The sequence below is a fragment of the Zingiber officinale genome, chromosome 8A (genome assembly GCF_018446385.1).
Source record: "Zingiber officinale cultivar Zhangliang chromosome 8A, Zo_v1.1, whole genome shotgun sequence".
Taxonomy (NCBI): domain Eukaryota; kingdom Viridiplantae; phylum Streptophyta; class Magnoliopsida; order Zingiberales; family Zingiberaceae; genus Zingiber; species Zingiber officinale.
Genome location: NC_056000.1, coordinates 125392515 through 125418535, shown reverse-complemented (window position 1 = coordinate 125418535; position 26021 = coordinate 125392515). Strand labels below are relative to the sequence as shown.

The following is a 26021-nucleotide window of genomic DNA, read 5'->3' as shown; positions in this document are numbered from 1 at the left end:
AGGGATGCGGCGCTCCCTGCTGGATCCTCGAGTGCTCCGGTGAACCTGCAGCAAAACCGAGCCGGGAGGGGTGTCCCGGCGACGGCCCTCCGACGCTCAAGTCAGGTAAGCTACGATGAACAAAGCGGCTTCCAAAATCTCAGAATACGTACCTCCCCGGCGAAACCTGAGGTTCTTTATATAGAGCTATGAAGGGTCTGGGCACGCGTATCTAGATACATACGTGTCTTCTGTCCTTTCCTAGGTATGTGGCTGTCAGAAAGCTTACCTGTCCTTTTCTAGGTATGTGGCTGTCAGAAAAACTTACCTGACCCATATCGCTACAGTCAAAGCATGCCCTCGATGGGACAGCAGAATCCCCTGTCACAAGATTTGGAGCATGACACACACGTGAAACCTACCGGTTGTCAGAGGAGAAATCCTCGGGTCTTTTTCCTTGCTCCAAACTTGTCGTCCGAGCGGACAGCTCCCTCAACATCCGACCGGACATACGCAGTGGTTTACTTGCGCTTTGTGGAGACTAATAAACAGGGGCGCTTTATGACTGTGGCCGGTCAAAAGGTCAGCTCGGTCCGTGACCTTTTTAACTGAGCGTCGGAACCCCGATTTGACAGGGTGTCCTCCAACCATAAGTGCGAGCCGGCCAGACCCATCCGGGTATTCGATACCATCGGCCGGCCGGCAGTCCGGTCGGGCCGGCCGTCTACGGTCATCCGTCCGGTCGGACCACACTCTCCTCGGATGGGCGGCTGCTCCGGTGACTTTCACTTGGCGTTGACTTTGCAAGAAAAGGGGGGGCCGCTCTTACTACCGGATCACTTGCCTCCCCTTCAAGTCTAGTCGAAGGAGGCGAATAGTCCGACTGACTGGACTGTGAGTCTAGCCGAGCGGCTCCTCAATGCTAATACTCTCCGCTCGGTCAGCCGTAGAAATATCCTTGAATGAATCAACGATGGCCTTCACCGGATCTCCTCGCGTTCTGCGCCAATCTTCGCCATCAAGGCCGATCATACCTTCATTAAATGCTCCGAATGATTGACTGCCACGTGGAGCAAGGCCACCAGAGTACGGAGGCGGTTGCATGATATTGTGATGTGATCGAAGCAATTCGAAATAAACGGCTAGATGTGTGCTTTGATTCCCGTGACCTGGATCCGACGGTGGAGGCCGCCCGGCCCTCACCCTATAAATTCTTCGTTTCCTTTTCACCTTCACACGCCTCCATTACCTCTACTGCTGCTCTCTGCGCTTTGGAGCTCCGGTGATCTTGTTGCTGCCCTCTGACGCTCTCCGGCGCCTCTCCTCGATCCATCTTCCTTCAGTAAGGTTTTAGAGCTTCTCTCCTTCCTTTCCGGTATCGAATTCGCCTTTCTTCCCCTAGCTCCAGTCTTTGAAATTCCATTTCTTCGTCTCTGGAACTTCCTTTTGTGATTTCTCCTATCCGGATCATGGCCAGTTCCTCTCATCCCGAAGAACAATCCCTAGGCCCATGGTATACTACCATGCGGTCCCGTTTCGAACAACGGGACTTTGATATTTTGGCTGACAATTTCGAAATACCCGAGGATATCGAAGTTCGTCTAGCTGGTCCCGCCGCTCGGCCACACAGACCGCCGCGCGGTGGTTTCTGTGTCTTCCGCGACCAATTTACCGCCGGTCTACGGTTTCCCGTGCATCCCTTTATAACAGACGTCTATAATTATTTTGGCGTGCCGCTCGGAAGTTTAGTACCAAATACCTTCCGTCTCCTCTGCGGCGTCGTCGTTTTGTTTAAGATTCACAACATTCCCCTCCGCCCGGAGGTCTTTTTTTATTTCTATTATCCTAAACAAGCCGAGCCGAGCACCTTTATGTTCCAAGCTCGGCCCGGTCTGGTCTTCTTCAATAAACTACCCACTTCCAATAAACATTGGAAGGACTATTATTTCTACATCCGCATGCCCAGTCAGCCAAACTTTCCGACCCAGTGGCAGGTCAGTCTACCTCCTCCTCCCGAGTTGAAGAAATTCAAGACCCGACCGGATTATCTCCACGCCGCAAATGTACTAGCCGGTCTGCGGCTTGACATCAACAAACTTCTTCACGAGGGAGTGATGTACATTTTTGGGCTGAGTCCTATACGGACCCCACTTCCGACCGGCTTCGGTAAGAATTTTGCTGGGGCACTTGCCTTAATTGCTAACTGATTTCTTCTTCTTTTCATGCAGCTGAAATCGTCATGGACTCGGTGATGGCCGGCGTTCTAAAGAGAAAGGCAGCGGCGCTGGAGGCTGCGGCGGCCAAGGAAATGGAGGCGCTAGGCATTCAGCCGGTCGGTTCTCACGAAGGAGAGAGCGGCACCCAGGCTGAATCGGCCGCTCCGACCTCTCAACGGCAGGCGGCCAGCGGAGCTGCCCCCTCCAGGGAACCAACGGCCACCGAGGAAGAATCCGTTCGGGAGGAGGAACAGCCACTGCAAAAGAGGCGCCGGGTGGAGACTCCGCTGCGCTCGGCTACCTCCGCGGTCCAACCCCCCGACTGGGCCGCTGCGACTACTAAAGGCAAGGCGCCAGTGCCCGAGACCATCTCGTCCGATCGGACGACTTCTGACTGGGACGAGCTGCCTACTCCGGTTGAGGCCACTCCAGTCGACACTCTCCCCCCTGCTCGCCGTTCAGTCCAACGCTCGACCATCCATTCGCGATTTTCTGCGCCAGCTTCTGATCCCGGTCGGGCGATCCCTGGTCACGGCCGCACAATACGAGTTACTCTTCAGAGCACACCATTACTTTGAAAGGGCCCCTCGCCGAGATGTGGGCCGACGCTCGGGCGCGAGTAGCAATGATCCCTCTCCAGAACTTAGCCAACAGCCATATGCAAGCGGCTACGGGGGTAAGTTTGTTGCTTTTTGAAGTTTTGTCTGGATATTTCCGCCCGGCTTTTAACAAATGCGTCTTGCTTCAGAGATGGGTGGAAGAGATAGCAGTTTCCAGCCGCCTGGCTATGGCGGACGAGGAGATAAGGCAACTGAGGGCGGCAGGCGGTCCGAGCGGCTCCCAAGGCCCTTCCTACTCCGAGCTGCAAAAAGAGCTGAAGAAAGCTCAAACTCTGCTGGCTGCTGAGCAGAAGAAAACAGCTGACCAGGCCCACGCCCTAGCCGAGTCCGAGCGACAAGTCAAGTCGCTTGACACGAAGATAACTCTGGCCACCACTCGGAAGAACACAGCCATCTCCGATCTGGAGAAGAAAAACGTGGAGGCCCGGGGCCTGGAGTTGAAGATAAAGGAGCTGACGGAGCAGCTCGACCGGGAGAAGGCAGGCCGCTCGGCCGATGCGGAGAAGATTGAAAGTCTGAATGAGGCCCTCACAAGCTCCCAGGCGACCTTCAAAGAATACCAGGATGCTGAGCCGAGCCGAGTCGCCGCTCTCCGACAAAGCCACATCCGATCGCCCGAGTTCTCGGAGAAAATTTGCGAGCGGATGTACTCGGCTTTTGACTTGGCCATTACGGCTACTATGACCTATCTGAAGTCGAAGGGCCTTCTTCCGGAGTCCACCAATATTCCGGCCGGCGATCAAGTGGAGCTCTTGAGCAACATTCCGAGGGACCTCTACGACTACATCGAGTAATTCTTGTAATTTCGCCGCTCGGCTGAACATGAATCTTTTTGTACTTAGGCCACTCGGCCTAAGGTTTTTAATTTTAATGAAATGCTTTCCTTTCGTGTACTCTATCTTATTGCACTGTCCACTTGCTAATACCTGTGCTGTCCGCTCGTCCGCTATCACCCCTTTGGCATTCGAGGTGCATTCTTTCAAGTGTTTTCCCCAGCCCTTCCGTGCGGCCGAATATCATTCTGTGTTGCTAGCAAGACTCGCTCGTTATAGGCCGACCAGAACCTTTTATACCTTGAGTCTGAGCGGAACTTAGCGTCGGTCTAACATTATCGGCTGCGGGTAATTGCCGTGTCGACGATATTGCTCTCGGATTATTTTTAGACGCCGACGCGTCTCTTGATGTTTAACATCGGAGCTCGTCGGCACGGATATTTATAGCCGGTCGGCGCGGCTCTCGATCTTTAACGACGGAGTTCATCGGTCTTCCGCTCGGAGGGTTTATAGACGCCGGCTCGTCTCTTGATCTTTAACGACGGAGCTCGTCGGCGCGGATATTTATATCCGGTCGGCGCGGCTCTCGATCTTTAACGACGGAGCTCGTCGATCTTCCGCTCGGAGGGTTTATAGACGCCGGCTCGTCTCTTGATCTTTGACGGAGCTCGTCGGTCTTCCGCTCGGAGGGTTTATAGACGCCGGCTCGTCTCTTGATCTTTAACGACGGAGCTCGTCGGCGCGGATATTTATAGCCGGTCGGCGCGACTCTCGATCTTTAACGACGGAGCTCGTCGATCTTCCGCTCGGAGGGTTTATAGACGCCGGCTCGTCTCTTGATCTTTAACGACGGAGCTCGTCGGCGCGGATATTTATAGCCGGTCGGCGCGGCTCTCGATCTTTAACGACGAAGCTCGTCGATCTTCCGCTCGGAGGGTTTATAGACGCCGGCTCGTCTCTTGATCTTTAACGACGGAGCTCGTCGGGCGTTTATAGCCGGTCGGCGTGGCTCTCGATCTTTAACGACGGAGCTCGCCGATCTTCCGCTCGGAGGGTTTATAGACGCGGCTCGTCTCTTGATCTTTAACGACGGAGCTCGTCGGTAGCGGATATTATAGCCGGTCGGCTCTCGATCTTTAACGACGGAGCTCGTCGATCTTCTGCTCGGAGGGTTTATAGACGCCGGCTCGTCTCTTGATCTTTAACGACGGAGCTCGTCGGTCTTCCGCTCGGAGGGTTTATAGACGCCGGCTCGTCTCTTGATCTTTAACGACGGAGCTCGTCGGCGCGGATATTTATAGCCGGTCGGCGCGGCTCTCGATCTTTAACGACGGAACTCGTCGATCTTCCGCTCGGAGGGTTTATAGACGCCGGCTCGTCTCTTGATCTTTAACGACGGAGCTCATCGGCGCGGATATTTATAGCCGGTCGGCGCGGCTCTCGATCTTTAACGACGGAGCTCGTCGATCGTCCGCTCGGAGGGTTTATAGACGCCGGCTCGTCTCTTGATCTTTAACGACGGAGCTCGTCAGCGCGGATATTTATAGCCGGTCGGCGCGGCTCTATGGTTTAACGTCTGGGCTAGACGGCTTTAAGGCTAACTCCTTGCCAGGTCGAGCGACCTTGGCCTTCCTTTCAGCAGAGAATACTCAATGTGCTTTCCTCTTTCTACTTCCTGCATCGCAAGTACATAGGCGACCAAAAAGTATATAAATTTGTATTTAGCGCACCTTTCGCCCGACTTGGAGAACGTACGCTTAGCCGAACGGCTCAAGATCTGCTTCGTCGAGCACTTTGGCTCGGCTAATTTCCCTCCGTCCAGACGGTACGGGGCCTTCGATACTCGCTCGCTCGGTTCGACCCTTCTACCTCCGGCCGAGCGGCGCGGGGCCTTCTTTCCTTGATGACGATGCCTTATATTCGTTCTTTTGACTTTTCATTTCTGCATTTCAAGTATTCAGTCGAAAGACGTACACAGGATGATTTACATAGGCACACCTTTCACCCCGCCCGGTAAGGCTGGAGGTGGTTTGCGCTCCACGGCCTATCTAGCTGCCGACCGTCCTCATCTTCCAAATAATACGCGCCCGAGCGGAGCTTTTCGATGATTTTGAAGGGACCCGCCCACGGAGCTTCAAGCTTGCCGACGTCGCCTACCGGCTTGACTTTCTTCCAGACAAGGTCGCCGACCTGGAATGATCGGGGAATGACGCGCCGGTTGTAGTTTTGCTTCATCCGTTGACGGTACGCCATCAGCCGAACGGATGCTTTGGCACGCTCTTCGTCAACCATATCCAGCTCCATATTCCTCCGCTCGGCGTTGACTTCATCATAACACTGGACCCGGACGGACTCTACGCCGACTTCAACTGGAATGACCGCTTCACCGCCGTACACCAGATGAAAAGGTGTAACGCCCGTTCCTTCCTTAGGAGTCGTCCGGATGGCCCATAAAACACCCGGCACTTCATCCGGCCAACTTCCTCCCACGCGGTCGAGCCGAGCGCGCAGAATACGGAGAATTTCCCGATTGGCTACTTCGGCTTGGCCGTTGCTTTGGGGGTGAAGTGTTGCTCGATGCCGTAGCTTTTGCACCAATCTTCCAGCACCTTCCCTGTGAATTGCCGCCCATTGTCGGAAACCAATCGGCGAGGGATACCGAACCTACAGATGATGTGTTGCCATATGAATTTTTTGACCATCTGTTCGGTGATCCTGGCTAGTGGCTCGGCTTCTACCCATTTGGAGAAATAATCGACCGCTACCAGCAAAAATTTCCTCTGCCCGGTCGCCATTGGAAATGGACCCACAATATCCATTCCCCATTGATCGAACGGACATGAAACGGTTGATGCTTTCATCTCCTCTGCCGGTCGGTGAGAGAAGTTGTGATACTTCTGGCATGAAAGGCACGTAGATACTGTCCGAGCGGAGTCAATTTGTAAGGTCGGCCAAAAGTATCCAGCTAGCAAAATCTTCTTGGCTAGTGATCGTCCGCCCGGATGTCCTCCGCACGATCCTTGATGTACCTCCTGGAGGATGTAAGCCGAATCTTCCGAGCTCACACATTTCAACAATGGGCGAGAGAAAGCCTTCTTGTAGAGCTGATCGCCGATAAGTGTGAACCGACCGGCCCTCCTCCTGAGCAGCTGGGCTTCATCCCGATCGGCCGGTGTGACTCCCGAGCGAAGGAACTCTATGATGGGTGTCCTCCAGTCGCTGGGAAACGTAAGGCATTCCATCCGGTCGACGTGCGCTACCAGCAGTACTTTTTCAATAGGTTGTTGAATGGTGACCAGCACTATAGAACTTGCTAGCTTGGCCAAGTCATCCGCTGCCTGGTTCTCCGTTTGGGGAATTTTTTGAATAAGGACCTCTCGGAAAGTGGCTTTGAGTTTTTCAAAGGCTTCAGCATAGAGCTTAAGCCGAGCGCTGTTAATTTCAAAGGTACCAGAAAGTTGCTGAGCGGCCAACTGTGAATCCGAATAGAGAGTCACCCGACCGGCACCCACATGCGGGGCTGCCTGCAATCCAGCTATGAGGGCCTCATATTCTGCTTCCTTGTTGGTAGCTTTGTAATCCAGCCGGACGGATAGGTGCATCTTCTCTTCTTGAGGTGAGAGCAGCAATATTCCAATCCCACTTCCGAGCCGAGTGGAGGACCCATCCACATATATTCTCCACATAGCTTCCGGCTCTTGCACTTCGGTCACAAAATCAGCCAAGGATTGGGCTTTGATCGCCGAGCGGGGCTGATACTGGATGTCAAATTCACTTAATTCTGTCGTCCACTTGATGAGCCGTCCGGACGCTTCTGGATTTAACAGTACTCTTCCGAGTGGACTCTTCGTCCGGACAATGATGGTGTGAGCCAAGAAATACGGTCGAAGGCGCCGAGCGGCTAGAACCAAAGCAAATGCCAACTTCTCGAGCCCGGTGTAACGAGATTCAGCATCTTTTAAAATGTGACTTAGAAAATACACCGGCTGCTCTTCGCCACTTGCCCTCACAAGTGCTGAGCCTACAGCATGCTCAGTTGACGACAAATAAATATAAAGTGACTCACCTCCGATCGGCTTGGCTAACACTGGCAGAGAATTAAGATATGTCTTCAATTCTCCGAACGCTCGATCACATTCTTCATCCCACTGGAACTTAGTAGCCTTGCGCAGAATCTTGAAGAATGGAAGGCTCCGGTCGGCGATTTTGGAGATGAATCTGGACAAAGCAGTTATCCGACCGGTCAACCTTTGCACTTCTCTTGTATTTCTTGGGGGCGGCATGTCTTGCAGAGCCTTCACCTTGCTGGGATTTGCTTCGATTCCCCGCTCGGTCACTATGTACCCCAAGAAACGCCCTCCTTTGGCTCCGAACAGACACTTCTGAGGATTTAGCTTGATTCCATATTTGCGTAGCGTTCGGAAGGTTTCTTCCATGTCCTTGAAGAGATTGGCCGCTCGGACGGATTTAATAAGAATGTCGTCCACATAACTTCCAGATTCCGCCCGATCTGCTCCCTGAACACTTTGTTCATCAAGCGTTGATAGGTGGCCCCAGCATTCTTCAATCCGAACGGCATCACATTGTAACAATACGTGCCGTCGGCAGTCACAAAGCTAACCTTTTCTTGATCTTCACGGGCGAGCGGCACCTGATGATAACCTTGGTATGCGTCGAGCATGCAAATCAATTCACAACCGGCCGTAGAGTCCACCAGCTGATCTATCCGGGGCAAGGGATAAAAATCTTTGGGGCATGCTTTGTTCAAATCCCGAAAGTCAATGCAAACTCTCCACTTGCCGCCCGGCTTGGAGACCAATACCACGTTGGCCAGCCAGCTCGGGAACTGCACCTCGCGTATGTGGCCGGCCTCCAGAAGTTTTTCTACTTCCGCCCGGATGATGGCATTCTGCTCGGCGCTGAAGTCCCTTTTTCTTTGCTTCACTGGCCGAGCGTCCGGTCGGACATGCAACTCATGCTGCGCTAGGCTCGGCGAAATTCCGGGCAACTCATGTGTCGACCAGACGAAAACATCATGATTTCGTTGGAGGCATTGGATCAGCTCCTCCTTCTGCTCCTCCTCCAGATCAGAAGCGATAAAAGTCGTGGCCTCCGATCGGGTCGGATGGATCTGAACTTCCTCCTTTTCATCGTAAATTAAAGCAGGAGATTTCTCGGCTATGGCGTGTACCTCGATTCGGGGCGCCTTCCGAGCGGAACAAGCTTCTGCTCGGACCATCTCTATATAGCACCGCCGAGCTGCTAGCTGATCTCCACGTACTTCTCCTACTTTGTCCTCCACGGGGAACTTTATCTTCTGGTGGAAGGTTGAGACAACCGCTCGGAATTCGCCGAGCGCCGGTCGTCCCAGAATGACGTTGTAGGACGAAGGAGAGTCGACCACCACGAAGTTTATTGTCCTGGTCCTCCTGAGCGGCTCCTCTCCCAGCGAGGTAGCCAGCCGGATCTGTCCGACCGGCTGAACTTCGTTGCCCGTAAACCCGTAGAGCGGGGTCGTCATGGGCAGCAGCTCGGCACGATCAATTTGCAGCTGATCGAACGCCTTCTTGAATATGATGTTTACCGAGCTCCCTGTGTCAACAAATATGCGGTGAATAGTATAATTTGCTATTACCGCTTTAATGAGCAGAGCGTCGTCGTGGGGCACTTCTACTCCTTCCAAGTCTCCGGGACCGAAAGTGATTTCCGGTCCACTTGCCCGCTCTTGGCTACAGCCAACTGCGTGGATCTGTAGCTGCCGAACGCCCGCCTTTCTGGCTCGGTTGGAGTCTCCTCCGGTCGGTCCTCCAGCAATAACGTTGATCTCGCCCCGGGAAGTATTGCTCCTGTTCTCCTCTTCCCGAGCGGACGGTCGCGACCGTTCTCTGGACGCCCGGCGATTCTCCTGTCTCGGAGATCGGTGCCGATCGGGTGTCTGTTGATGTCGCCTTTCGGTGCGGGTCCGGTCGGCTTCATGGGTCCTTTGTCTCCTGTCGATGGGAGGAGACCGTCGTTCGGCTTTCCTGGGAACGGGATTGACCACGAAGGGAAGACTTCGACAATCCCTCGTGTTGTGCGTATCCGTCTGGTGGAAGGTGCAGAACATAGGGGTCCACCTCTTCTTTGGCTTGGGCCGAGCGGCAGCCACTTCTTGTACGTGCGATCTGGCGTGGGGGGATCGAATTGCTTCGGCTCTCGGTCCTTTGGGTGGCTGTTGAACGGCGTGCTGTTTCCGCTCGGCATGAACAGGTGCACGCTCGGTTGGAGTTTCCATTTTCTGAGCGGCTTGTGCTTCTTCCACGTTTATGTATTCGTTGGCCCGATGCAGCATGTGATCATAATCTCGGGGCGGCTTTCGGATGAGCGATCGGAAGAAGTCGCCATCCACCAGGCCTTGTGTGAAGGCATTCATCATGGTCTCTGATGTGGCCGTTGGAATATCCATCGCCACTTGGTTGAATCGCTGGATGTAAGCACGAAGCGATTCTCTTGGCTCTTGCTTGATGGCGAACAAGCTGACACTTGTCTTCCGATAACGCCGACTGCTGGCGAAATGGTGGAGGAAGGCCGTTCGGAAGTCCTTGAAGCTAGTGATGGATCCGTCCGGCAACCTCCGAAACCACCGTTGAGCCGATCCCGAGAGGGTCGTAAGAAAGACTCGGCACTTTACTCCATCTGTATACTGATGGAGCGTAGCTGTGTTATCGAACTTACCCAGATGATCATCCGGGTCTGTTGTTCCATTGTACTCGCCGATCGTCGGAGCCACGTAGTGCTTGGGCAGAGGGTCTTGTAGAATAGCCTCCGAAAATTGGCGATTGATCCGCTCGGGGGAGGAGTCCGCTCGGGGAGCTTTCCCCTTCCTGTCATCCCGCCTTGGCATTTCATCTGAAGAAGATCCTCTATCTCTTCGGGCTGGTATGGCTTCAGGGGTGCGAAATAAGGCCCGGTGGAACGCGACGGTGGCCTGAGGTGCTCCCGCTCGGCCACCTGACGCAGATGTTGCTTGTTGCTCCGGCCGCTCGGCCGCGGCTTTCTGTTTTTGCTCCACAAGTTTGGCGGCCCTCATCTCGACCAGAGCGTCGAGTTCTTCTGTTGAAAGCGCCACCGTGTGTTGTCGTCCAGCCTCGTCCATTGTTCTTGTTCGAATGCAGGAGCGTTCCCACAGACGGCGCCAAATTGATCCTGTTCGAACCAAGAGTCAACGAACGCTGGGGATGCGGCGCTCCCTGCTGGATCCTCGAGTGCTCCGGTGAACCTGCAGCAAAACCGAGCCGGGAGGGGTGTCCCGGCGACGGCCCTCCGACGCTCAAGTCAGGTAAGCTACGATGAACAAAGTGGCTTCCAAAATCTCAGAATACGTACCTCCCCGGCGAAACCTGAGGTTCTTTATATAGAGCTATGAAGGGTCTGGGCACGCGTATCTAGGTGCATACGTGTCTTCTGTCCTTTCCTAGGTATGCGGCTGTCAGAAAGCTTACCTGTCCTTTCCTAGGTATGTGGCTGTCAGAAAAACTTACCTGACCCATATCGCTACAGTCAAAGCATGGGACAGCAGAATCCCCTGTCACAAGATTTGGAGCATGACACACACGTGAAACCTACCGGTTGTCAGAGGAGAAATCCTCGGGTCTTTTTCCTTGCTCCAAACTTGTCGTCCGAGCGGACAGCTCCCTCAACATCCGACCGGACATACGCAGTGGTTTACCTGCGCTTTGTGGAGACTAATAAACAGGGGCGCTTTATGACTGTGGCCGGTCAAAAGGTCAGCTCGGTCCGTGACCTTTTTAACTGAGCGTCGGAACCCCGATTTGACAGGGTGTCCTCCAACCATAAGTGCGAGCCGGCCAGACCCATCCGGGTATTCGATACCATCGGCCGGCCGGCAGTCCGGTCGGGCCGGCCGTCTACGGTCATCCGTCCGGTCGGACCACACTCTCCTCGGATGGGCGGCTGTTCCGGTGACTTTCACTTGGCGTTGACTTTGCAAGAAAAGGGGGGGCCCGCTCTTACTACCGGATCAATGGGTAATTAGGTAAATATGTTTGACTAGGGAGTGAAAATAAAAAATTTGGGAAGTAGGGACTGCATGCAAAGTTAGATTTACCAATGGGACTGCATGCAAATTTTCCCATATTTTTTTTTCCAGTTTTCCCATATTTTTTTTTTCCAGTTTACACCGAATTAAAAAATACAAAATAAATCAATAAAATATTTAAGTAAAAAGGAAAAAATAATAATAATAAATCGCCTTGAAAAAACAATAAAGCGAATTATTTTTATTTTTCCTTTAAATAAAAAAAAGAAAGCGTGATCTATACCCGGATTCGAGATCTATTCTCCTCTCTCCAAGCCTTACTTCTCCCGCCGCCGACCGAGCGCGGAAGGCGGATGGCCGACGGCCGCGACGGCGCTGCCTTATCCTCCTCCTCCTCCTCTTCCGTCGACAAGGCCACTGGGTCTCAAGGTAACCCTGCCACCTCTGCCGCGGTCCCGTCCCTTTTGGATGGTGCCTTCCTCCTCCATCTCCTCCAGAAGACGCCTCAACCCGCTCGAGCATCCGTCTCTACCCCCCAGCAACACTTCGACCCCGCCGTCGCAGTCCTAGGGCCTAGCCACCTGTTCCACCCCCACGAGACCCTTCGCCCTCCTCCGACGGGCTACCTATCCGAGTTCCCTTTCTCCCCTACCCCTGCTTTATTGTTGCCTCCAGGTAATTTTCCTCCGGGGTTCCTTCGCCCGCACGGTGGGGATGTTAGGGCTGCTGCGGGCTCCGGGAACCGCCAGTTCTTTCCTTTCGATCAACAGAGATTAGGTTTTTCTTCGGGAGGCGTCCAACCCCTTGTTGGTTCTCTTCAAAGAAACGATTTTACTCAAAATCATGGTCAGTTTCTGAGTGATACGATTTTTGCCGATCATACGGAGGCAGCGAGGCGGAAATCGGTTCTTCAGGGCCCAAATGGTAGCAGTTCCGTGCGTGCGCCACCGGGGTTCCAGAGGTTACAAGACAGAGGCGCCACTGACCTCGGTACTGGATCAGCCAACCGGAGTGTTATTGATGACAGGGCGACAAGAGACCATGGGAATGTGCAAGCAGAGAGATCAAACGGGTTTTCTCATAGGAACTACAGCTTGGGTACGACGCTCCAGAGGCCTACAATGAAGATGGGGCAAAGGAGGCAGACGGACCAGGCATACCAGCAACAGGGAGGCAAGCATTTTGACGCTCATATGGCAGAAATCCACGATCATGCATCTCATCCACTCATAGCAGATGCTCAAAGGAGAACTATATCATCTGGAAATTCTCAAGATTATATGCATTCCCTTGAGCGAAGTAAGCAGCAGAATCAGGCACTCTCCGAGCTTACTTTTGGTAGCTTTCCACCTAATTATGTAGAAAAGGATATTGAGGAACTTGATCAGGATTCAGAGCATGGAACTGTTGAAGAACTAACTAGCATGCAAAAGCTGGAGATTGAGGACAATTACTCTGAAAGAAAAACTCCAGGAGAAGAGGGATCATCGGTGTCTGCTGAAGTAAAAAAGATGATGGCACCTACTAGCATTTCAAGTTTGAAGGTAAATCATAATATTTGTTTGTACATGGTTTATTATGAATTTAAACTCTGCATATTGCTTTCATACTATCACAAACAGTAACTTCTTTAACTAACTGTGACAGTTTCTCATAGCATCTAATTATGTCTGTAGAGTATCTTGTGACAATTAGCCTCTACTCATTCCTTCATTGTTAGTTCAAATCTTTAATCTTCTAATGCTACATGTCCTTTAAATATTTTTCAATCTTTACCTAAAGTATCTAACCCTGTGAACATGAGTTTTAACCATTTTGTTGCAAAGCTAGGCTTCAGTTTTCTTCGTATGCTATGAGTGGGCTAAGATGACACCTAATTGATTATAGTATTCTTAGTGATAGCTTTGTATAGGATTCATTGGAGGGATAAAATCTATATAGCTGATCCAAAATAGATGGGCCTTGCATGGTTTGATAAGATGATGTTGAGGCAAATGCATATTTCTTACCTCTTTCAGATTATAATACCAACAGAAGATCGAGTTTTGCATACCATCTATGACTCTGTACAATTTTTTATTTGAGCAATTTTTCATTTCCTAAGTTGTCTAGAGGCTTTAAATGCAAACAAGATATACAGGCATCGCCTTCAAGAAAGGAATTTTCTTTTTATTTATCTAACTTGGTCATGGTGTGCATTTGTTACTAAGGCTGTCAGGTTTGAAATCCTACTGAGGAATGGCGAAGAGCTCATAGATGGGATGATGCAATCATAATATACTGATGCTTAATATTACCATGTTGATTCCACAAAGTACACAATTAGATATTGCTTTATTGTTATCTAGTTTCTTATTACATTACATTGTCGTATGATGGTGTACATTTGTTACTAAGTGTGTAAGGTTTGAAATCCTACTGAGGAATGGCGAGGAGCTCATAGATGGGATGATGCAATCATAATATACTGATGCTTAAAATTACCATGTTGATTCCACAAAGTACACAATTAAGATATTGCTTAATTGTAATCTAGTTTCTTATTACATTACATTGTTGTATCATGTATCAAATTTCACATCATTATTTTGTATTCGAGGACAGTTATATTATAAAATAGAAATACTTAAAATTAAGTATCTTTTTAAGTTTGAAACAGTTAAATGTAATTCGATCTCCATTCAACAAAATACATATTAACATAAGCTAATGTTCTGAAGTATTATTTTTTTAAAAAAAATATTGCTATGCATTTTGAGCCATCAGTTTTGTCCTATGATTATGAATGTTTAGGTTCAATCCATGAAAACTAAGTGAATAATTAATATATGAATTTTAATAATTTCCTTTTACCGTTTTTAGAAGCCAAATAGTGCATACTTATACGCCTATTTTAGGTTTCCTAATTTGGTATTCTTACTATATAAATATACCTAGTTCCAATGATGCCGCTTGTATTGGCATTTTAGAGTTTTGGTTGCTAAGTCATACATTGAGCCTTTTCCTTGTATTTGTTATGTCCCAAATTGCTGCATCACAGTTACCTTGTGATGGTGATATGCATCATTTATTTGTACTGACTTAAAATATTCAATTAACTTAATGTATTTCACAAAATTATTGAGATTCACAAAATGCATATATGGTGTGTGAGCTTTGATGCTTCTCTCAACCTAAGTTTAGCATATTGCAGTTATCCTTTGATCTTGACTGTACTTCAGTTGTCGTCACATTTTAGATTTTTTTTTTATTTCAGGATGTAAGGTTAGACTTGTACAGAGGAAATCATTTCTCAAGTCAGAGAATGAGGATTCAAAAAAGGGCAATTCAATGTTGCCCCAACATTGATTCAATGACTCCAAGTTTTCTTTCAATTTTTGAGTCTCTGGTACCGACAGAGGAAGAAAAGGCCAAACAGAAACAGTTATTCTTGTCTCTAGAGAATTTGGTGTACAAAGAATGGCCAGATGCTAAGCTGCATCTTTATGGATCATGTGCCAACACTTTTGGTGTCTCAAAAAGTGACATTGATGTTTGCCTTGCAATCAATGATTGGGGCTTAAACAAATCTGATATTGTGTTGAAGTTGGCTGAAATTCTAGAGTCCAGTAATTTTCAAAATGTCCAGGTAACCTGCATGTACTCTCATCGGACGACATTGTTTCCTTGAATGGTTATTTATTTTTATTATATTTCTCATGTTAATGATTTTTTTGCCATAGCAAGACCTCTGTGAGTCTATATTCTGTTGGCACGCCATCTTCCCATCTAATAATGTGATGTGTTTGACACCTACATACATCCGGTTCTCCGTACTCAAGTTTCAGTGATTTATTTAAAAAAAAAACTATCACATCATCATATTCTGAAACTGCATCTTTTGGAGAGCATTGTCAATGAGGTCCTATGATGGTTATAACCCTTATATTTGTGATTATGAGATTCACATCCTGATTGACCTGAATCGAATGGCACAGTTCCATCAGGCCTAAGTAGAATGTTTATAGATGATTCAACTCGTCCTTTCAAATAAAGCAATAACAAATTGCAGCCTCAACCAATTCACCTGATGAAAGAGGAAGAAAGAAACACCTTTACTAGTTTTGGTACTGCTACTTGCTTGTACGTCATATAGGCTGTAGCAAGGAAGCTAGTGAGGGAATGAAGGATTGTTGGTAGATTCTGTTTAGCGACATTGACTAAAAATTTAGGGAGACAATATTATAAAAAGAAAAGAAGGGGAGATCAAATATGCTAACAGAATTCTTCAGTTACTTAAATTTAGGTGCTGAGATCCATGCATGATATGCACCCTAGTTTGTGTAGTATGGCATCTAAAAAGGCATGCTTGCATGGATACCCAGTGATCATCCTATGAGAAATAGTCACAGTAGATATATGCTTTTGTATTCTAAAAATCTCTATTTATCCTCAAAATATCAATTTAATTAATATGCCTCTGGAGGATTTTAAAACTATGGCGGTGTAGGTTTGGGTGAAAAAAAAACATTTGGATTTGTTATGCAAAGGAGTCATCGACTAATCGTGTTATTGTTCGAAGATCATAGCTTAGCTTCTGTTATCTTATGTTGTTTTATTTGTCTCGAATGAATTGGCTTATTTGCTTGTTTTTCAAACAGGATATATGAATAGATCGTTGCCATAACAATTTTCTTAAAATTACATAATTTTGCAGGCACTAACTCGTGCTAGGGTTCCTATAGTGAAGTTGATGGATCCAGTTACTGGTCTTTCATGTGATATTTGTGTCAATAACCTTTTGGCAGTTGTTAACACCAAGCTCCTGAAAGATTACGCACAGATTGATGAAAGATTACGACAGTTGGCTTTTATTGTTAAACACTGGGCTAAATCTCGTCGTGTCAATGAAACGTATCAAGGGACACTTTCTAGCTACGCGTGAGTTACACTACTGATACACAATTATAAGCTTATAGCATCTACTGGCTGAATATAGGATGAAGATAATTGACTGCGATTTATTTCCAGATACGTGCTAATGTGCATCCACTTTCTGCAACTACGAAGACCTGCAATTCTTCCTTGTTTGCAGGTATGAAGCAATTTTGATCTCTTTGTATGTGTGTGTTAGCATATACGGTCCTCAGATATTTTTATACTCTTTCAAAAAGGGTTAATTCATATCCTATAAATCATAACTACTGAGCAGTGACCGATTTAATTTGAAATAAATGATTTACCGAAAGAGAAAAAAATGAAATTTCACCTTACCATGCTATTATCTTCTTTTGATTCCATCAGTTAGTCGACCTCTGTAGATTCTCTATGAATTTCACCAATACAAAATATATCTTTGGTATTTTAGTTACCTTCCTTGTTTGATTCCAGGGCATACAAATTGATATGAAATTCAGAATTCTAAAAACTGCTCTTACACTACTAAGCATTTTTGGATGTGCCTCATATTTGAGGAATAAATCAGTTGATCAGATTGAGTGACGAAATATCTAATCTACTTGATGTTGGCTTCTGATTGAGTAGTTTGGGTCAATTCTTTACTCAACTGATACTTTATTCACCAGATATGTTTTTCTAACTTTAGTTGGACACTGTTTGAGAAATCCTTAAAGAACCAACCTATTCGAGTTAATTGTGTTATCAGGTTAAGATTATGCTGCCCTGGACTACATCTACAACCTTTTTTTCTCATAAGATTAGCACTCTCCAGCAAAGGCTGCGTACAAGATACGACTTAAAAAAATCATTTTGTTATCTTTTATTATTTAAGAAATCATCATTGTTAACATGATCTTAAAGTCTTTTGGATGTAATTATTGCATAATTTTGTTTCACTAAAATCTTGATATTTATGTTTGTTACGTTGTGTGGTTGAAGATCGACTTTGATTGTTGTTGTAAGCATGTGGTTGAAGATGACTAAACTTGCACCCTTTTGAGTCTTAACAGGCAATGAATACAACTTACAGTGTCACTGTGGAGAATACCAAATGCACCTTCTTCGATCAAATGGAAATGCTCCGTGACTTTGGCATTGGGAACAAGGAAAGCATTGCAAGATTGCTATGGGCATTCTTCCATTACTGGGCATATCATCATGATTATACAAATGATGTTATATCTATTCGCACAGGGAGCATCATCAGGTAATGTCATTCTTATTTTCTCGACACTAGTTCTTTAGGCTTTTGCAATGACTCCTCGGCTGGAAATGTCTAGCTTAGTATTTCTTTTTATTGTTCTTTCTAACGCAGATCGAATTTGAAGTTTTCCTTGTCTACAGCATTCTTCATTTCTTGATTCTCCATTCAGCAGTATTGTTGTATGTTCGTGTTAGGGGATCGAGATCCTTTTCGTTTATACTTCTCGCTTCATTCAAACTTATCCATTTTGTTTTAACTTCCAGTAAGCAAGAAAAGGATTGGACGCGGCGAATTGGAAATGACCGTCACCTAATATGCATCGAGGACCCGTTCAACATCTCACACGACCTTGGTCGGGTAGTCGACAAGTACAGCATCAAAATCCTAAGGGAAGAGTTTGAGCGAGCTGCTGACATAATGCAATACGACCCAACTCCCACCGTCACCCTTTTCCAACCTTATGAACCAGGATCCCCGCAGAGACAGACCAGCAGGAGCTAGATGAATGCTAATCAATACGGAATGCTAAATTTGTATATTCCTCTCTGAGAAGCAGTGTTCTTTCAGCTCCTTTGTGTATAGATTGCACTATGTTATGGATGGTTCCTATTTTTGTAACTTATTTTCCTAGGTGAGTTGATTAGCGGTAAAGGATAAAATAAAATTATTATAGGTTGAAGAAGAGCCTTGATACCATAGTAAAATTATTGTCGTGTAATACTCGTTACTAACTTCGTTAAAAATATTTAAACTTCATCAAAATTACTTTAAGTTGATCAAATTTATTTTAAAATAGTAATAGCAACTATCTAAAAGTTAAATCATAAAAGTTAATTATAAAGATAGAGTCTTGGAGGGATTCACGTACTTAAAAGTTAATATATTATGTGTGTAATTTTATAAGCGAAGCATCATTTTATTGTTCATTTCTTATATCCTATTTAGCACATATGATTTTTTTTTCCCATCGTCACAGGGTAAAAATTCTTTTTCTTTATTCGCTTAATATGAAATTTAAAAAACAAAAAACGAATTTATATTTTTCTTATAACCATTCATATATCAACAATAAAATAAAAAAACACATATTTTGAATAATCGCCAAATACAGTTTGCGGATTGCTATCCATATACATCAACAACACAAATAAGTGGACTAAACACCAATGCCCCCACTGACAACATTGATCACAAACCCCAAATGACATTCCCATACGGTGCCATGTCAGCTTCATTTGTGAAGAACAGCTTTTTCATCTCCAAGAAGACTCTCGTGGTCAACAAACTATCAGACCCTGCCTCGTGCGCGCCACCAACTTCCCGAGTTATCGCCAGAGTCCTGGCAACCTTCTCTAATCCGCCGGACAATCCATCACAGTGGCTCATCAGATTCTTGACGTCCATAAAATTACCGAACAAGTAGGTCACTTGCAGTAAAAATTCATTCAGAGTATCTGGTAGTAGTTGATCCAAAGACGAAGCCTTTACAAGGTAACCGAAGTCGTATACGCTGCCGAAGGCGATCCAGTCTGCGGTGGTGGAGCAGCATGGACAATGACGTACGAGACCAGCACTGTGACAGCACGCAGCAAAGCGACCGGGGTCGATCCCCTTGAGAAATAGCATTCTGAAATCGATTCCATCCGAATTGTAATCGAATTTGTCTCGACAGACGTCAAAGTCGCAGAAATTGAACTCCCAGATGAAAGCCTCTCCAACGCCGCCGGGAAGATTGCCATCGGCGTCGAAGAGGGTGAGACCGAGTTGGGTCAATTTCGACCGTTCTACGTTGGCCTTCAAGAAAGCGTAGCGCTCGTCCGCCGAGAGAAGGTAGTGCGGCTTCTGCGGGAGGAGGGTGCATCTCGGGAACTCGGTGTCGAAAGACACCATGGGAAATCGAGGGAGCACTCGGGCGATGATGGAGAACTCAAGGTCCAAATTTGAAGCCCATACTCGCCGAACCCTGACCGGTCGCTGCTGCCGCTGAGGACGAAGAAAAGTCGCCAGCGGCTGCTGCTCCTGAGGATGAAGAAGATCGACCGGATGCAGCTGCTGAGAGGTTGCCATTGCTGATCGCAACGGCGCAGAAAACAACAAGAATCGCCGAATCGCCGAATCGCCAGGGCGCAGAAAAGAAAACAGAGGAAAGAGCGATAAATGGCCGGACTGACTGGGGGCATCCATATTTATACTAAATCGAAACCAAATGGGTTTAGGATTCGGAGGCGGTGCTCCGACTCCGGCCGGGTTTCCGGTCACCGCACTCTATTTTTATTTTATTTTATTTTTATTTTTATTTTTATTTTTATTTTATTCGTAGCGTTGAAAGCAAGCAATTCATTTGAAATGCTGCGGCGCTGCGACTCCGGCTAGGTTTTCTATCACCGCCGCTAATTACGATTTTTCAAGGAACCGACTGACTCCGGCTAGGTTTTCGATCACCGCCGCCAATTACAAGAGACCATGGGAAAGTGCAAGCAGAGAGATCAAACGGGTTTTCTCATAGGAACTGCAGCTTGGGTGCGACGCTCCAGAGGCCTACAATGAAGATGGGGCAAAGGATACCAGCAACAGGGAGGCACTCTCATATGGCAGAAATCCACGATCATGCATCTGATCCATTCATGGCAGATGCTCAAAGAAGAACTATATCATCTGGAAATTCTCAAGATTATATCCATTCCATTGAGCGAAGTAAACAGCAAAATCAGGCACTCTCTGAGCTTACTTTCAGTAGCTTTCCGTCTAATTATGTAGAAAAGGATATTGAGGAACTTGATCAGGATTCAGAGCATGAAACTGTTGAAGAACTAACTAGCATGCAGAAGCTGGAGATCGAGGACAATTACTCTGAACGAAAAACTCCAGGTGAAGAGGGATCATTGGTGTCTGCCGAAGTAAAAAAGATGGTGGCGCTTACTAGCATTTCAAGTTCGAAGGTAAATCATAAAATTTGTTTGTACATGGTTTATTATGAATTTAAACTCTGCATATTGCTTTCATACTATCACAAACAGTAACTTCTTTAAATAACTGACAGTTTTTCAATCATTACCTAAAATATCTAACCTTGTGAACATGAGTTTTAACCATTTTGTTGCAAAGCTAAGCTCCGGTTTCCTTCATATGCATCCAAAATAGATGGGTCTTGCATGGTTTGATAAGATGATGTTGAGGCAAATGCATACTTCTTACCTCTTTCAGATTATAATACCAACAGACGATCAAGTTTTGCATACCTTCTATGACTCTGTACAATTTTTTGTTTGAGCAATTTTTCATTTCCTAAGTTGTCTAGAGGCTTTAAATGCGAACAAGATAAGATATACAGGCATCACCTTCAGGAAAGGAAATTTCTTTTTATTTATCTAACTTGGTCATGGTGTTCATTTGTTACTAAGTCTGTCAGGTTTGAAATCCTACTGAGGAATTGCGAGGTGCATGCAATCATAATATACTGATGCTTAAAATTACCACGTTGATTCCACAAAGTACGCAATTGGGATATCTTTATTGTAATCTAGTTTCTTATTACATTACAATGTCGTATCATGGTGTACATTTGTTACTAAGTCTGTCAGGTTTGAACTCCTATTGAGGAATGGCGAGGAGCTCATAGATGGGATGATGCAATCATAATATACTGATGCTTAAAATTACCATGTTGATTCCACAAAGTACACAATTAGGATATTTCTTTATTGTGACCTACTTTCTTATTACATTACAATGTCGTATCATGTATCAAATTTCACATTGTTCTTTTGTATACAAGGACAGTTATGTTATAAAATAGAAATACTTAAAATTAAGTATATTTTTAAGTTTGAAAAAGTTAAATGTCTTCATTCAACAAAATAAATTTTAATATAAGCGAATGTTCTGAAGTTTAATTTTTTTAAAAAATATTGCTATGCATTTCGAGCCATCAGTTTTGTCCTATGATACGAATGTTTAGGTTCAATCCATGAAAACTAAGTGAACACTTAATAATTTCCTTTTACAGTTTTCAGAAGCTGAATAGTGCATATTTATACGCCTATTTTAGGTTTCCTAATTTGGTATTCTTACTATATAAATATACCTAGTTCCATTGATTCCACTTGTATTGGCATTTTAGAGTTTTAGTTGCTAAGCCATACATCGGGCCTTTTCCTTGTATTTGTTATGTCACAAATTGCTGCATCACAGTTTCTTGTGATGGTGATATGTAACATTTATTTGTACTGACTGAAAGTATTCGATTAACTTAATGTATTTCACAAAATTATTGAGATTCACAAAATGCATATATGGCATGTTTGATGCTTCTTTCAACCTAAGTTTATCATATCGCAGTTATCCTTTGATCTTGACTGTACTTCAATTGTCGTCACATTTTAGATTTTTTTTTTATTTTAGGATGTAAGGTTAGACTTGTACAGAGGAAATCATGTCTCAAGTCAGAGAATGAGGATTCAAAAAAGGGTAATTCAATGCCGCCCCAACATTGATTCAATGACTCCAAGTTTTATTTCAATTTTTGAGTCTCTGGTACCGACAGAGGAAGAAAAGGCCAAACAAAAACAGTTATTCCTGTCTCTAGAGAATTTGGTGTACAGAGAATGACCAGATGCTAAGCTTCATCTTTATGGATCATGCGCCAACACTTTTGGTGTCTCAAAAAGTGACATTGATGTTTGCCTTGCAATCAATGATTGAGGCTTGAACAAATCTGATATTGTGTTGAAGTTGGCTGAAATTCTACAGTCTGGTAATTTTCAAATTGTCCAGGTAACCGACATGTATTCTCTCATATAGATGCATGCTCTATCATCGGACGACATTGTTTTCTTGAATGGTTTTTATTTTTATTATATTTCTCATGTTAATGATTTTTTTTCCAAAACAAGACCCTGGTAAGTCTATATTGTGTCGGGCACGTCATCTTCCCATCTAATAATGTGATGTGTTTGACGCCTACATACATCAGGTTCTCCGTACTCAAGTTTCAGTGATTTATTTCCAAAAATCTATCACAACATCATATTCTGAAACTACATTTTTTGGAGAGCATTGTCAATGAGGTCCTATGATGGTTATGACCCTTATATTTGCGATTATGAGATTCACATCCTGATTGACCTGAATCGAATGGCCAGTTCAAACAGGCCCACGTGTAATGTTTATAGATGATTCAACTCGTCCTTTCAAATAAAGCAATAACAAATTGCAGCCTCAACCAATTCACCTGATGAAAGAGGAAGAAAGAAACACCTTTACTAGTTTTGGTACTGCTACTTGCTTGTACGTCCTATAGGCTGTAGCAAGGAAGTTAGTGAGGGAATGAAGGATTGTTGGTAGATTCTGTTTAGCGACATTGACTAAAAATTTAGGGAGACAATATTATAAAAAGAAAAGAAGGGGAGATCAAATATGCTAACAGAATTCTTCAGTTACTTAAATTTTGGTGCTGAGATCCATGCATGATATGCACCCTAGTTTGTGTAGTATGGCATCTAAAAAGGCATGCTTGCATGGATACCCAGTGATCATCCTATGAGAAATAGTCACAGTAGATATATGCTTTTGTATTCTAAAAATCTCTATTTATCCTCAAAATATCAATTTAATTAATATGCCTCTGGAGGATTTTAAAACTATGGCGGTGTAGGTTTGGGTGAAAAAAAAACATTTGGATTTGTTATGCAAAGGAGTCGTCGACTAATCGTGTTATTGTTCGAAGATCATAGCTTAGCTTCTGTTATCTTATGTTGTTTTATTTGTCTCGAATGAATTGGCTTATTTGCTTGTTTTTCAAACAGGATATATGAATAGATCGTTGCCATAACAATTTTCTTAAAATTACATAATTTTGCAGGCACTAACTCGTGCTAGGGTTCCTATAGTGAAGTTGATGGATCCAGTTACTGGTCTTTCATGTGATATTTGTGTCAATAACCTTTTGGCAGTTGTTAACACCAAACTCCTGAAAGATTACGCACAGATTGATGAAAGATTACGACAATTGGCTTTTATTGTTAAACACTGGGCTACATCTCGTCGTGTCAATGAAACATATCAAGGGACACTTTCTAGCTATGCGTGAGTTGCACTACTGATTTGGCGAGTGAGTTGCACTACTGATACACAATTGTAAGCTTATAGCATCTACGGGCTAAATATAGGATGAAGATAATTGACTGTGATTTATTTCCATATACGTGCTAATGTGCATCCACTTTCTGCAACTACGAAGACCTGCAATTCTTCCTTGTTTGCAGGTATGAAGCAATTTCATTCTCTTTGTGTGTGTGTGCGCGCGCGGGGTCCTGTGATGTATTTATACTCTTTCAAAAAGGGTTAATTCATATCCTATAAATCGGAACTACTGAGCAAGTGACTGGTTTTATTTGAAATAAATGATTTAGAGCAACTGCAACGCTTTAACGTTTGAACACGTTAATAGTTTTTTTTTATTATTTTTTTTTAAAACTGTAGACATTAACGTGTTCAGAACTTTGAACACGTTAATGCTACAGTGCAATAAAAAGATATCCATGTCAGCATTAACGTTCCAAGTTTAACAGCGTTGCGGTTGCTCTTACCGAAGGAGACAAAAAAAAGAAATTTCACCTTCACTGTAGACCATCTTCTTTTGATTTTCTAATATGTCATCAGTTAGTCGTACTCTGTAGATTTTCTAAGAATTTCACCAATACAAAATATATCTTTGGTTTTTAGTCACCTTCCTTGTTTGATTCCAGGGCATACAGGTCGATATGAACTAGTAGAATACTAGTAACTGCTCTTACACTACTAAGCATTTTTGGATGTGCCTCATATTTAAGGAATAAACCAGTTGGTAGATTGTGTGACGAAATATCTAATCTACTTGATGTTGGCTTCTGATTGAGTAGTTTGGGCTAATTCTTAATGCAACCGATACTTTATTCACTAGATATGGTTTTCCTAACTTTAGTTGGACACGGATGGAGAAATCCTTAAAGAGCCAACCTATTCGAATTAATTGTGTTATCAAGTTGAGATTATGCTGCCCTGGACTACATTTACAATTTTTTTTTCTCATAAGATTAGCACTCTCTCCAGCAAAGGCCGCGTACAAGATACGACTTACAAAAAAAAAAACATTTTATCTTTTATTATTTAAGAAAAATCATCATTGTTAACATGATCTTAAAGTCTTTTGGATGTAATTATCGCATAATTTTGTTTCACTGAAATCTTGATATTTATGTTTGTTAAGTTGTGTGATTGAACATCGACTTTGATTGTTCTTTCTGCGGAGAATACATAGCGCCCCCACCAATCCGTCCCTAGGCCAACACAGAGGAGGTAAATCACGGGTGACTACTAGCCATTAGTGCAAATGACTAAGACATGGGGGGAGATTATGCTCGGTCACGCCGAGTTTCGACCCCAAGACCTCATGTAGTAATTCCCCATGTTTTAATCATCGCACCGTCCAGAGGGGACATATCTATTCGCACAGGGAGCATCATCAGGTAATGTCATTCGTATTTTCTCGACACGAGTTCTTTAGACTTTTGCAGTTTGGTAATTACTCCTCGGCTGGAAATGTCTAGCTTAGTTTGGAAATGTATGTCTAGCTTCGTATTTCTTTCTAACGCAGATCGAATTTGAAGTTTTCCTTGTCTACAGCATCTTCATTTCTTGATTCTCCATTCAGCAGTATCGTTGTATTTGTTCGTATTAGGGGATCGAGATCCTTTTCGTTTATACTTCTCGCTTCATTCAAACTTATCCATTTTGTTTTAACTTCCAGGAAGCAAGAAAAGGACTGGACGCGGCGAATTGGAAATGACCGTTACCTAATATGCATCGAGGACCCGTTCAATATCTCGCACGACCTTGGTCGGGTAGTCGACAAGTACAGCATCAAAATCCTAAGGGAAGAGTTTGAACGAGCTGCCGACATAATGCAATACGAGCAACCCTGTTTCTCTGCTCAACTCCCCGAAGCAAAACAAAGGATCAATAAGCCATTTCTACAGACTTATCATGGATGCCAAGCTGAGCCCAAGTGATCACTTCCAGGAGCTCTTCCAGTGTTCCATATCCACCTTCAATCCAATTCAAAAAAAAGAAAAAAAAAAAACAATAACAACGTGAAAAATTAATTATTTTATTTTAGTCAAAATTATTATACATAAAATATTATTATATTAAAAATACTTTTTAATCAAAATTATTTAAATTTTATCAAAATCACTTTAAACAGATCAAAATTAT

At 44.9% G+C, this 26021-nt stretch overlaps 2 protein-coding genes and 1 pseudogene across 2 annotated transcripts; 2 read left to right on the top strand and 1 right to left on the bottom strand.

The window, feature by feature from the left end:
- The first annotated feature begins 11895 nt into the window (after positions 1–11895).
- Positions 11896–18411, top strand: LOC122010137 (UTP:RNA uridylyltransferase 1-like). The gene is made up of 6 exons (XM_042566567.1): positions 11896–13170; positions 14883–15254; positions 16323–16546; positions 16637–16700; positions 17575–17771; positions 18032–18411. The coding sequence occupies exons 1-6, from the start codon at positions 11980–11982 to the stop codon at positions 18267–18269; spliced, it is 2286 nt and encodes a 761-aa protein (XP_042422501.1). The 5' UTR covers positions 11896–11979; the 3' UTR covers positions 18270–18411.
- A 545-nt stretch (positions 18412–18956) lies between these two features.
- Positions 18957–19952, bottom strand: LOC122011219 (probable CCR4-associated factor 1 homolog 9). Its single transcript, XM_042567620.1, has one exon. The coding sequence runs from the start codon at positions 19950–19952 to the stop codon at positions 18957–18959; it is 996 nt and encodes a 331-aa protein (XP_042423554.1).
- Positions 19221–25816, top strand: LOC122011218 (annotated as a pseudogene).
- Positions 25817–26021: the final 205 nt, after the last annotated feature.

Excerpts from the sequence above, each read along its gene's own strand:
- LOC122010137 (XM_042566567.1), top strand. The coding sequence starts at position 11,980 with ATGGCCGACGGCCGCGACGGCGCTGCCTTATCCTCCTCCTCCTCCTCT. Across the intron at positions 15,255-16,322 it reads GTAATTTTCAAAATGTCCAG|GCACTAACTCGTGCTAGGGT; the intron begins GTAACCTGCATG and ends ATAATTTTGCAG. Across the intron at positions 16,547-16,636 it reads GGGACACTTTCTAGCTACGC|ATACGTGCTAATGTGCATCC; the intron begins GTGAGTTACACT and ends ATTTATTTCCAG.
- LOC122011219 (XM_042567620.1), bottom strand. The coding sequence starts at position 19,952 with ATGGATGCCCCCAGTCAGTCCGGCCATTTATCGCTCTTTCCTCTGTTT.